General features: G+C 43.9%; 1 protein-coding gene across 1 annotated transcript in view; it reads left to right on the forward strand.

The window, feature by feature from the left end:
• Positions 1 to 6,964: 6,964 nt before the first annotated feature.
• Positions 6,965 to 13,108, forward strand: part of SYT6 (synaptotagmin 6) — a 717,771-nt gene continuing 711,627 nt past the window's right edge. The window contains exon 1 of the mRNA XM_073667146.1: positions 6,965 to 7,405. Coding sequence (XP_073523247.1) covers positions 7,246 to 7,405 — 160 coding nt within the window. The 5' untranslated portion in view covers positions 6,965 to 7,245. The remainder of the gene's footprint in view (positions 7,406 to 13,108) is intronic.

Raw genomic sequence — 13,108 nt, forward strand, 5'->3', positions numbered from 1 at the left:
CTAAATGAGTCAAGGGGTTGTTGTCAGTGTGCGCCGTGAATTTACTGGAGGCCAAGTAGTGCTTGAATCATTCAGTGATGGCCCAGACCAAGGCCAGGAACTCCAACTTAAAGGAGCTATAGTTTTCCGGATTTCTCTCGGTCGGACGAAGCTTCCTGCTAGCATAGGCGATCACCTTCTCCTTGCCATACTGCTTCTGACTCAACACAGCTCCTAGTCCCTCGTTGCTGGCATCAGTGTACAGCAGGAATGGTTGGCTGTAGTCAGGGTAGGCCAGGATTTCTTGGCTGGTCAGGATCTCTTTCATCACTGCAAAGGACTCAGCCTGCTCTTTACCCCACTGGAATGGGGGGTTCTTGCCTCTGTTGGACTGTCCTACCAGGAGATCTTGCAAAGGCGCTGCCTTCTTGGTGTAGTCCTTCACAAATCTCCGGTAATACCTGACCAGTACCAGGAACTGACGTACCTCCTTGAGATTCTTCGGTTCCGGCCATTTCTGGATTGCAGTGACCTTCTCCGGGTCTGGTGCTACTCCTTCTGGACTGACGATGTGCCCCAGGTACTGAACCTTCTTTTTGAGCAGGTGGCACTTGGAAGGCTTCAATTTCATCCCATACCGGGACAATGACTCAAATACTTCCACCAGGTGCTTCAAATGGTCCTCATGCGTCTTGGAGTACACTATCATGTCATCCAGGTATAGCAGCACGGTCTCGAAGTTACGGTGTCCCAAACAGCACTCCATCAATCTCTGGAACGTTCCAGGGGTGTTGCAGAATCCGAACTTCATAATGTTGAACTCGCAGAGTCCCATCGGGGCAGTGAAGGCCGTCTTCTCTCGGTCCTCCTCAGCAACTGCTACTTGCCAGTACCCACTAGTGAGGTCAAGGGTAGAGAAGTAATTTGCAGACTTTAGTGCAGCCAGGGATTCCTCTATATGGGGCAAAGGGTATGCATCTTTGTGTGTTATGCGATTTACCTGTCTGTAATCTACACACATCCTCATGCGTCCATCCTTTTTCCTGACTAGGACCAGGGGGAGCTGCCCAGGGGCTACAGCTATCTCTTATTACCCCTCCCTTCTTCATGTCATGCAACATTTCCTTCGCTTTCTGGTAGTGTGCTGGTGGTATGGGCCTGTAACGTTCTTTGATGGGTGGATGGTCACCTGTGGGTATATGGTGTTGTACCCCTTTAATCCTCCCGAAATCTAGTGGGTGTTTGTTGAATACTCCCTAGTGTTCCTGAACCACATTGTGTACACCTTGTTTCTGATGGACAGGAGTGGCGTCAGTCCCAACATGGAGCTGTTGACACCAATCCCCCACCTGGGTTTCCGAGTCGTTATCCTCCACTCTGTCTGGTAAGGTTAAGGACTCCACTGTGTGGATAGCGTTGTTATTTACAGTGTACAATCTGGCAACAGTGGCATATCGTGGTAATTTGACTTCATCCTCCCCACAATTTAGGAGACATACAGGTACCCTCCCATTGCGTACATCAACCACCCCTCTGGCAGTTAAGAGTGTAGGTCTGTGCTCTGAGCTAATGGGCTCCACTACCGCCTGGTAGTTCTGTCCCTTGAGACCTATTGCTGCCCTACACCAAATCAGAATTTCACTCATCGGGGGAATCACAATGGGTATCGGGTCTGTCACCCGTACATTACCAATTTCACCACCTGTTAGCTTTACCTGTTGCTGGTACATAAGGGCTCGGATCTCTTTCTGGAGCACCCTCCTCTGCCCTGGTTTGGCGGTGTCAGCAATCTGTTGGAGCAAAAACAACACTTCTCCCAAGCAGTTACCGACAATATTTGTACCAAGTATCATATACAAGTCTGTATCACCAGGATTAGACTCCACTACAATCAGTCCTTGGTCCTTTAATTCCGCTCTCCCCACCTTCACTGTCACGTTCTTAACCCCTACTAGGTTAAGAGGAAGGCCGTTAGAGGCATACACGGAGAGGTTCGGGGCTGGCGGCTGGAGTTCATCTACGGACCAGTACCTTTTGTAGAGGACATCAGGTATGATGGTTACCTGAGATCCAGTGTCCAGCAGGGCAGGTGTCGCGATGCCATCCAGCACAATTGACAAGAAAGGTCTTCCGCCCACGAACCGATGGTACCAGCCTGATAGGCCTGCTTGATCTACTCCTGGGTGTCAGCCCTCGGCCCCAGGGTTTGCTCGTTTAAAGGACAGTTCTGCACTGTGTGGCCTGCCTTCTGGCAGCGGTAGCAGATGAATTCACCTGGAGGGCGACATTGGTCGTTGGTCCTCCAACGGAGTGGCGTTGTCCTCCTCCGGGGTGGCGTTGTCCTCCTATGGGGTGGCGTTGTCCTCCTTCCTCTCCTCATCCAGGGGACATCCTCAGGGCTGTCGGCCAGCAGGATCCTTCCTTCCGGCTCAGGCTCCGTCTGTAGCTGCAGGGTGCTCAGGACAGTGGCCAGGGTTTTACTTAACTGGCGCACTTCAGAGCATAGGCTGTCCAGCTCGCTAGGAGGCACTGTTTGCATCTTTGTTTCAGCCGTTACTGAAAGAGCAGTGGGTGCTGCGGGCACTGTGGTGGCCCCACCCTGGTAACGCTGGATAGCAGTATCTGTTGTTTCCTGGGGTTGCAGACCCTTTATAGCCATGTCCTTAAGGGTGTCAAAGGTGGCATCTGGATGATCTAAGGCCCACCACCGTACAGTTCTGCTCTCCTCCTGGGACCTCAACCCCAGGATGAACTGTTCCGTCAGCATTTTATTTTCATTTTGTATGCTGGCTAGACTAACCTGTTTCAGGGCCCGCAGGGCTTCCTGTACTTGCCAGGCGTAGTCCCGGACACTGTCCTCAGGTTTCTGGACACAGTGGTAAAACCTCATCCGGAGATCTGTCTCAGTGTGGTTTTCAAACACAGTTTGCAGTCTCTTAAAGATGATGGATACTGATTCCTGGTCTGCGGCTGGCCAGGTTTCAACTTCCCGCTCTGCGGCACCAGTCAATTTTCCTAGTACAACAGCTGCTCTCTGTTTGCCAGTCATAGAGTACATATCCAGCACACCGCATATTTTTCTCTTGAATCCTGACAGGGTGGTTTGCCGTTATACTGGGGGGAGCCATTTTGCTCCAGGGATATACGGCAGGGCCATGGGTTTCAACGGTGCTGCTGGTGGAGCCTGTGCAGCGCCGGGCGCAAATTGGGCATCAGGAGCATTAACCGGTGCTCCGGCGGCTTGCTGGTCGCCGGCCATGGTTGCGCCCCCCTAGTGAACCGGAGCCTACCTTCTTCACTTCTCATCCGGTAGGCCGCAGCTCCGCGGGCGACGGTCTTCTTTCAGAACCTTGCGTCGCTCGCGCCTGACGTCAGAGCGTCCTCTGGGCTCCTTCCAGGACCTGACACTTCCTGGTTCGACGTCAGGGGCAGGGGGTGTCCTGGGCTTCGCACGCTTCCAATGGTTACGCCTCTCTGATTCCCACGGTTACGCCCCTCTTCTTCCCGCGCGGCGACAGGAAAATGGCTGACAATGGCGGGAAATCTCGGGAATGGCGGGAAACCTTCACCACAGTGAGTATCACAGCCTTTTAAGGCGCACAGTACCCGGTGGCAACGGGCACGGAATCCTGTTCGTGACTCCAAGGCTGACGCGCCCCCAGGGCCGTGGGGTACTCGGCAGCCGGGCCTATGGATGCTGGTGGAGGATATCACGGTGGCTGGCCCGGTCTGTGACCCAGGGCAGTCAGTAAAAAGGGGAATTTATAGGGGATTTGGAAAGTACGTGACGCCACCTGTGGAATGCGGCAAAAGGGGTGCCGCCGCTGCGGAGCAGTCCTCTGGAGCGGGTGTTACGGCAGCAGGGATGGTGTGGTTCTCCACAGGTAGAGCTAGTTCCAGGGCAGTGTAGGGGTAGATGGTGGATGCTGGGGAGAGACGGCAGGACGGTCCCGGAGGAAAGACGGACACCACACGGGGGTAAGCTTCAGTACCTTTACTGATGATGGTGCAGGCACGGTCCAGGGTACTCCGGGCGAAGGGTGCACTTTTGGACTCTCCCCAGTGAGCGGGTATAGGGCCTCCTGATCCATGGCTTTTCTCGCTAAGCTTCTGGCCTGCCTAGAACTAGGCCTAGCTTGGTTACTGTCTCTCTCTCCCTTGCGCCTGCTGACCTGGTGGTAGGGCCTTCTCTTTGGAGATCACTCTCCCTGGATGCTGGGGCCTCCGTGACTCCTAGCCCTGGTACTGTAGTCAACGTTTGGCAAACCTGGAACCTGTAGTCCTCCAGGGGTTCTGGTAGTAAAGAGTCCCTGTAGGCGCGGACCCGGTGTCCGGTATATATCTCGGGGTGAGCCTGCTATGCTCCTCTGCCCCTCTTGCTACTTCTTCCTTCTCCTCTCACCTTCTGCCCACTCAAGGCCCTCACTAGGCCTTCACACATGCTGTAGGCCTTGGCTCGCCTAAGCACAGCAGCCAGCGTGCTGCCTCTTCGCTGCTCTCTGAGCGTCAGCATGCTCTCAGCTCACTCTGAGCTCTGTCCCTCTCTGTGTCTGAGCAGGAACTGAACTAACTACCTGCCTAACTCCACCCTCCCTATATATATCCCTAACGGGCTCCCTCTGGTGGTCTGAGGTGGTAGGGTGGAGGTGTGTGAATGTGTGAGGGCCTCTTGTGGAGAAGTCCATCCATGCATCCTTCTGGGTACTGTGGCACCAATGCGCAGCAGGGCGCCACATTTATGTGTAACACATATGCAGTTGAAAATATATTTTTAAAGAAACCTCATACATTTAAAAGGTTGAATCTTATTTTAGTGTATATATATATATATATATATATATATATATATATATATATACACAATAAAGATTAGTCTTAGATATGAAATTTTGCTAATTAATTTTTGCAGATGTAGTGTATTTACATCCATATTCTAGTATATATGAATGGGGAAAAGTAGTGTTTGGGCTGAATGCCATTTTTGTACGGGTCTTGCACCACATTTTTATCAGTTTGTCTTGGGGTAAAAAAGTGCAGGAGTTGTGTAAACCCTTCTCCAAATTTGGTGGGAAAATCTGGTTTATGACTGCTCCAGGGTGGGACATAAACATTCTTATTTACAGCAATGTTGGTAAGTATGCCTCTGCAGAATTGTGGATGTAACACTGTACTGAGATACAGGTTATAGGTAATTCAGGTAGAGTGTAAGGTACAATGTATTTACACTGACTCAACTATTTGTGATGTGTTGACTTTAGCTGTAGATACATTATAAATGGTTCAGATAAGCATTTTCATTTCATAATGTTTAAAAGAGTTTGATAATCTGGGTAGAGTAATATTTATGTCTTAATTCCATATATACTGTCCGATAATTGTGAATAAGCCTTCCTAGAAATGTTTGTTTCCCCATAATTCGCCTGTGTAAGAAGTCCTACAGTTACCTGACAAATGAGCAAAAAACGCTTTCGTGGGGTGACATTTTTTAGCTGGCTTAAAAAATCATCGTTCTCGGCAGCACATCATCCCGTATAAACAGGACATGGTGCTTCTGAGAACAATGACAGTCTAATGAACACAGAACGATCTATCACTAATTGTTCTGTGTGCATCCGAATCGCACTTACCCTGTTTAAACAGTCTATTAAACAATATGTAGCCAATTGGCAGTGGTTGTGCATTGTAAACCCAGCTTTAAACTTTTACATACATGTCAATGTACAAGTTTTACATTATCTATAATCTAAAGCGCATATTAGGATCCTCTGATTCTTTGGAGTAAAAGAAACATGACCTTTTATGTGAACTACTGCTTTATTTGTCTGCATCATAGAATTTGCAGTGAAACTTCAAAGCTTAAGAGATGCATTTTCCCAGCTATCAAAATTTGTGTTTCAAAGGTGGTTTTACATATCTATTACTAAGTTGATCCAGGGGAAGGAAAATGAAATCCACTCCAGCTGCTAATTTTAATTTACCAGGTGAAAAAGTCCAAATAATATTCAATTATTCCCTTGATAAATCCCAGGCAATATTTTATTTTATAATTGTGATTGTAGATAGCAGTTATGTTTCTCAAGACAGCCAATCCATTTCTTGCATTTTAATGGACTCTTTGCCTTTCGAAATTACTAAACCAAAAAAAAAAAAAAAAAAATCACCTTCATCGTTTCTAACTAGTACAATAAATGTGGTCCCTCTAATGCAATATCTATGCATGTGCAATTTATTAGGACCCAGGCAACCATACACGCAAGAAAACCTCTGGTGAATATTGTACATTCACTTTATGGTTTTCGATTAGAGCAGCTGCATTAGATATCTCCTGAACAGCATAGGGTATGACTATCTGCAAGGAATGAGTATAAATAGTTTAATAGTGGGGAGTCCCAGGGGAGTGACCCCCTAGCACTATTAAAGTGATAGGAGGGGGAAAGTGATTTGTTCTGTTGAGATTAAGTCCCATTTTCAATCTTTACTACATCAGCAGTAATAAAACACAGAACGCATATCTTATTCTCCAAAGACAAGGTTCTTGAAACCTCCCTAGTTGTATTTGTCAAATGCTTCATATAGAATATTATATTTTCCGGTGGCTAATGCAGTATACGATATTGTGAAGAGCAGTCCTTTCAATATGACTACACGTAGCTTGTTCCATCTTCGCTGATTATTTTCATCGCCTGGTGTAGATTTGTTTACTATCTTCCTAATAAATGAGACAGCGTATCAGTAATTGCATAATATTTGCGTTCCTTCTTGCTGTGCTGCCTTGTTATCTAACTGCCCAGCAGAAACCAACAATTGAAAAACAGCTTGTTGAAAGATTTATAGCCATCGTCTGCGTACAGCTGGTCCACTTGAAGCCAGTAAAACACATCTGAGTTATTAAGAGGTTAACATCTCTTTGCTTTTCTGCTTCGGAAAAAAAAAAAAAAAAAAGATGTAGCATTAGAGAATCAAACAATTTAATGTAGTAGGAGGATCTTGGTCTAGGAACCGCCTTAGCAGTAAATGAGATATCTGATCCCAGGCAATAAGACAATCAGACTCTCCGTGAACTCCAATGAAGGCTTCAATCCCTAAATTCCCTGTGGATGTTGCTGCCACATAAGGCAGTATTTCAGAACCCTGACAGGGATACGTTTTCTTCCTCTGATATTATGAATTGTTGATTTTTTTTTTTCCCCCCCCCACAATCTTTTGGTTGGTTTGGAAAAAAAGAGAGAGAGAAAAGGAAGAGCAGAGAAGGATGCTGTGTGGGAAATGAATAAGGCAACAGGAGAAGATGCAAACTTGTGTCACAAGGCAATACACATCATCACTGATCTCTGCAAGAAGCAAGTGGCCGACTTGGAACAGAAAACTTGCGCAGAGTTTCTTTTACTGTTACCCTCGGATCAAAAGCTACATATAACTGAGCCAGGTAATGGAGAATGCTTTTATCATGTATGTGTTGTAGGCTAGTACCATTACTGAAGGCAAATAGTTCTGAAGTTTATTTGGTTATTTACTATACTATGCTCACCATGGTTGGACTAGTTGAGGAAAAGGCACTAGCTCTTTTTTTCTTAAAGATGTAGCAGAAATGAAATTGACATTTAAGCACACAAGTGATACAACTGAAGCATTCTGCAATTGCCTCTGCTACATTTCTAGGTAAAAAATGTATTTATGGTGTGTAAGTATGCAATAGCTACATGCACCATAAGTGTATAAGGATCCATAGCAAGTTCAGCTGAATATGAATATAGCAGCCTAAAGAGATTTCAGCACCATGGACAGCGCACATGTCTGATTCATTTTCTCTTTAGTCTATGTAGCCCTTGAGGCAAGAATAACGCTGAACTAAATGCAGTAAGAGCTAGCTGACTATACAAGATAACGTAATATTCAAGATCATATTGCCATGTCCCGTTCATAGCGGTTTTATCCATTCATTAATATATTCCACCCCCCATCATTTTCCAACACTCTGTTCTTTTTCATTGATGACAAAACACCATTGTGTCTAAAAGTCGCACACGGGAACACTCTTATCTAATAAGCTGTAGAATAGGTGAAGTGTTCAGGTCACATGTATTGCACGCACTGTACAGAGTTAATGTGGGAAGATACACAATACTTGTATCTGCAGATATATACAAGCACAACTCCTGGATCAGCTCGGAGGCATATGGCACTTATCCAGCAGTGTGCAACTGAAATGGAAATTATGATATTGACCAACCGATTGGTAGAGTCTCATGCTCCGGCTGTAATAGGAGTCGGCACACCTTTGCATGTTAAGCAATCTATAAGGAAGGAGAGGTAGAAAGTGAGTGACAGGATAAGGCCCAGGTTATATAACCTATGAAATAATAGTCTACATCCCATTTATCACTGTCATTAGTTCAAATCACTCAGGCTGCAGAATTTAATAGCTCCATCTACAGTCACATATCTATCCTTCTATTTCTATCTATCTATCTATCTCATATTTATCTATCCACCTATATATGCATCTATCTATCTATTCATCTATCTATCCCATATCTATCTATCTATCTATCTATCTATCTCTATCTATCCATATCTATCTACCTCCATATCTATCTATCTATCTATCTATTTATCTATCTATCGATATATCTATCTATCTATCTATCTATGTATCTACCATCTATTTATCTATCTATCTATCCATCCATCTATACACCCCTTATCTATCTACAAGTTTTAATAATAATTTTATTTATATGGCACCAACATATTCAGCAGCACTTTACAATTAAGCAGCGACATGTGCAGACAATGAAGACATCACACAGTAACACATAGTTCACCCGTTCCAGGAGGAGGGAGGACCCTGCTCGCAAGCTTACAATCTAGTTTTCTATTTATCTGTATAATTTTTCAAATCTCATGATATAAGGTGTCCACTTTTTCATTGGTTGTGAAGACCACCCCCTCCAGTGTGTTTGTTGGTGAGCTGATTATACTAGCCCATCACACACTTCAGGGTATGTCACACCCTACACAGACCAACATGTTTTAGTTGTGGAGTAAATTAAAGTCTGGAAACAGAGGCTTAGTTCCATTTAATGAAGCTGACTGGATTATAGGACACTACTCGTGTTTTAGAATCTTCATTCTTGCAAATGCTCATTTACTAGTTGAGCGCTTGATTCTCTTAGATCGTTCATGCATACACATCGTCCAGGCTGGAAATTGTGAATGAAGACAGGTTTGGCTGTTTTATGTAAAGGAATATTATTGGCAAGTTGTACATTCTCCTTTCATTATTGATAAGGCTCCATAATACACACTGTGGCATGAAGTGACTTATAAAAGCTGCAAGGGATTTTGCCGGAGGACATCTCATTCATGCAATGCCCCAATCCACAATGTGCTTTACTCCCTAGTTAGTACCTAACTCATCTTGCTTTCACAATTTTGGATGAACCCATCATTTAAAAGCTGCACCAGGATTCATGCTGATTAAATTTATGCTTTGAATAGCAAAAAAAGCCCCAGGGGCAGACATGTCATTGGTGCAACCTGTGCAGCCGCACAGGTGTACAAGAGTTAAGGGGGCCCATTTCTACCTCCAAAGCAGATGGAATTGTGCATTATGATGAGCTATTGGACTGCAAATGGACCATATGGTGTTCTTGCACAGGGGTCCGTTTCTGTCTGTGTCCGCCAGAGTAAAGCCCTTATATGTTTGGACCAAGTCAAAGCTAATGAGGTTGTTTATTACTTATATATATCATCTTTTATTCATTCAGATGACCATATGGCTCAAATCATGTTATAGGTTAAATTTATAGGAGCCAATTAACTTATTATCAATATTTTTTGGGGGGTTGTGACAGCAAATTGTGCAATCCAAACAAAACTCATAACTAGTGATGAGAGAGTATGTTATGTTAACCCTTTCGGCGAGCATGCTCGGGTGCTCACCGAGTATCTTCAGCGGTGCTTGATGTTATGTTTTAGTGCTCATGATTTGCGACTGTTTGACAGCTTTAATACATGTGAGGAATGCCTAAGAAACAGGCATTCCTCACATGTATTAAAGCTATCAAACTGTCAAAAATCATGAGCACGGAGTGACGGAAACATAACACCCGAGCACGGCTGAAGATACTCGGAAACCACCCGAGCATGCTCGTAAGTCTCGAGTAACGGGCATGCTCGCTCATCACTACTCATAACTACAAAAGTAATCTACAAATCCTGTAAAGGAGGACCCTAACTCTACAAGTTATTAACACTAAATGCTGTAACACACATAATACATAGTAGAAGGTAATAAATATATGGCTGTTATAGCAGGGAGATAAAAGCTAGAAAAGTTTGCATTGCATAGCTGATCACTTGTTGCTTTGAAACTCTATGTTCCAGTTCTCTTCGTTTTAAAGAAGTGAGGGCTTGTCATATGTCACCTGCCAACTATCCAGTGCTTCATAAATAATTAATCATGATATGACGTGGTCTTGTCATCATTTCTCTAGCTGAAATAGTTTCCTATTCATAAGCAAACAAAAACCATTATGCGGAGATGTAATTATAGATATGCCGTTTAGGTGAGTTTTTTTTTTTACAATACAACACAATGGAGATATCCAAAAGAGAGCCAAAGACTTTGAACCCAAATGGTATGGGATATTCTATTTGAGTGAGTATAGTATTGAGACTCTCCAGCTAAACAATTCTGTATAAAGAAGGAGAGGCCAAACTTTTTCAGTATAGGAAGAACTTTTGTGGTGTCTTAGTTTAGTGACCTACTATAAGGCTATGTGCCCACGATGCAGAAAAGCTGCATATTTTTTCCGCTTCTCCCTGGCAGGAAAAGCGCATGCGGTTCTTACATGCATTTTTCCCGCCAGGTAGAAGCGTTTGTCAAGCATTCTTCACATGCATTTCTGCATGAGGGTTATCAAGCGCTTTTCCAAGCGATTTTAGCATCACTTGGAAAAGTGCTTGACAACTTGTTCACACTATATAAATCCATGCAACCGGCATGGATTTATATAGTGTGATCAAGTAATAGTTAAAAAAAATAATAAAAATGGTAAAAAAAAAAAAAAAATTATACTTACCTTCCGAAGTCCTCCCGGTGTTTTCTTTGCTGCGTCCGGTCTCTTGCACTGCTCGAGGTGGTGTGAAGGACCTACGGTGACGTCATTGAGTCATGTGACAGATCACATGACTCAGTGACTTCATGGCAGGTCCTTCTCAACACCGCGACCCATACAGCAGACCAAACGCAGCGAAGAAAACACTGGGAGGACATCGGAAGGTGAGTATAATCTTTATTTTTTATTTTAAATTCTTTTTTTACAGTTTCTATGGTACCCAGGTTTGGATGAGAGTCTCCTCTCCTCCAGACCTGGGTACCATCCACACATTGAACCGTGTGATACCCGCTTGTGCACATGTAGTGATGCGGATGTCACGCGGTCCAATGCAAGTCAATGGCGGCGATTACGATGCGTGTCCGCAAAATTAATGGACCTGCTGCGGATTTTTGAGCGCAGCATAAATGCTGCGGAAAAATCCGCAGCATGGGCATTGACATTGCGGCTTGTCATTGGGGACGGATTACCAAGCGTTTCCCAAGCGTTTACGCTGCGTAAATTCCGCAGCATAAACGCTTCGAAAATGCTTCGTGGACACGCAGCCTAAGACCATATGACATTTGGATGGCAATGCTGCAGATTTTTTAGATGTCTCTGTACCCCCACAATAGTTATATATTTTTCGAATTTGCTCAACAGCTGTGTTCCCGTTATATATGACCATGCTACTTCTTCGCTAAGCCCCATTCTGTGCTATAACATATATTAACTGACCTATATGAATTAGCAAAGAGTCTTTCACTTGAAAAGGGTGGAGATGGGGACACTGCGAAAAGAAGATTTTTAACTTCTGTGTGGTCCAACATTCTATATAGACTGTATGAATACATGCACAAAGCCCCAACCACAATGACCACAAATTGAAAGTTTGTATCTGCCCTGCAGATTTTTCCATACATGCAATGCCCTATTAAAACGAGGCAGCCTTAGGCTGATATGTTTCAAAGGTGAAAAGTTTTATGGATGATGGAAAATGCTGTGATTTTCCTCCTTGCAAGGAAATTATCATTGATTTCTGTTATTCCCTAACTACTACTGAGCACCATCTTCTTTGTGTGCCCATACCTTCTAATGTTGGGATCAGTTTACACTACCAGTAAATGGATGGTATTGATGTCCCCACTGAAGTCCTTATTGAGGATAAGCTTCCAGAAGTTATTTCTACTTTGTTTTTATGTGTAATAACTTTCTAATATTTTGATCAGCCCTTCAATATTTAAATATTTTTCTTCCGAATGACCAATGACCCTAATCTGAAGCATTTCCTTCGAAAATGCATGTTGGGGAAAATGATTTTCCTGTGACCTCATAGACATTTTTGAGGGCTCTCATTACTTGCTTGTGCTTAATGGTTCATTTGGGATTCTTAATTCGCTATGCGCAGACCCGTGGAAGTTCGGGTATGTCGGGTTCAACCAAACTGTAATCCAAAGTTGGATTCGGGTACCAAAACTGTACTCGAACTTGAAACAGAACCCAAACCTCATAGAAATCAATGGGGACTCGCACTTTGGAGCTGGAAAATCTCCTTCTCTCTTCTCTAAGAACTCCAAACACTGAAATGGAGTTCCTGGAGAAGTCAGTGTTCGGAGTTCAGCACCGGACACTAAGTGTCCGGTACAAACCCCGAACTTTACAGTTGGGGTTCGCTCATCTCTACTCCTAATATTATATGTACGGTAAGTTTTAAAATTACTGCCTTTAATATTTCATGCATCTGGATGAATATCTTTAGTCCATCTAATGAACTGAGGTGCATTTTTTGCATATATTTTTATTAATCATTACACCAGGTTTCTAGCTGGTTTCCCCCCCCCCCCTTTTCTGTGTGTGATATTATTAGGATTGATTTAAAAATATATAATTCTTTATTGTTTTTGGTTGTACATAATTTTTTTATTGGCATATGGCGTTTCTAATAAGCTTAAGAGACTGTCATATTTAGGTCTCAGTTGGTGTTGCCTGTATTGTGCATTTATTGAATGTACAAAGTTTAGCAAGAC

Source organism: Phyllobates terribilis, unplaced genomic scaffold, assembly GCF_046119375.1.
Source record: "Phyllobates terribilis strain yellow unplaced genomic scaffold, ASM4611937v1 Scaffold_2__4_contigs__length_985480577, whole genome shotgun sequence".
NCBI classification, from domain to species: domain Eukaryota; kingdom Metazoa; phylum Chordata; class Amphibia; order Anura; family Dendrobatidae; genus Phyllobates; species Phyllobates terribilis.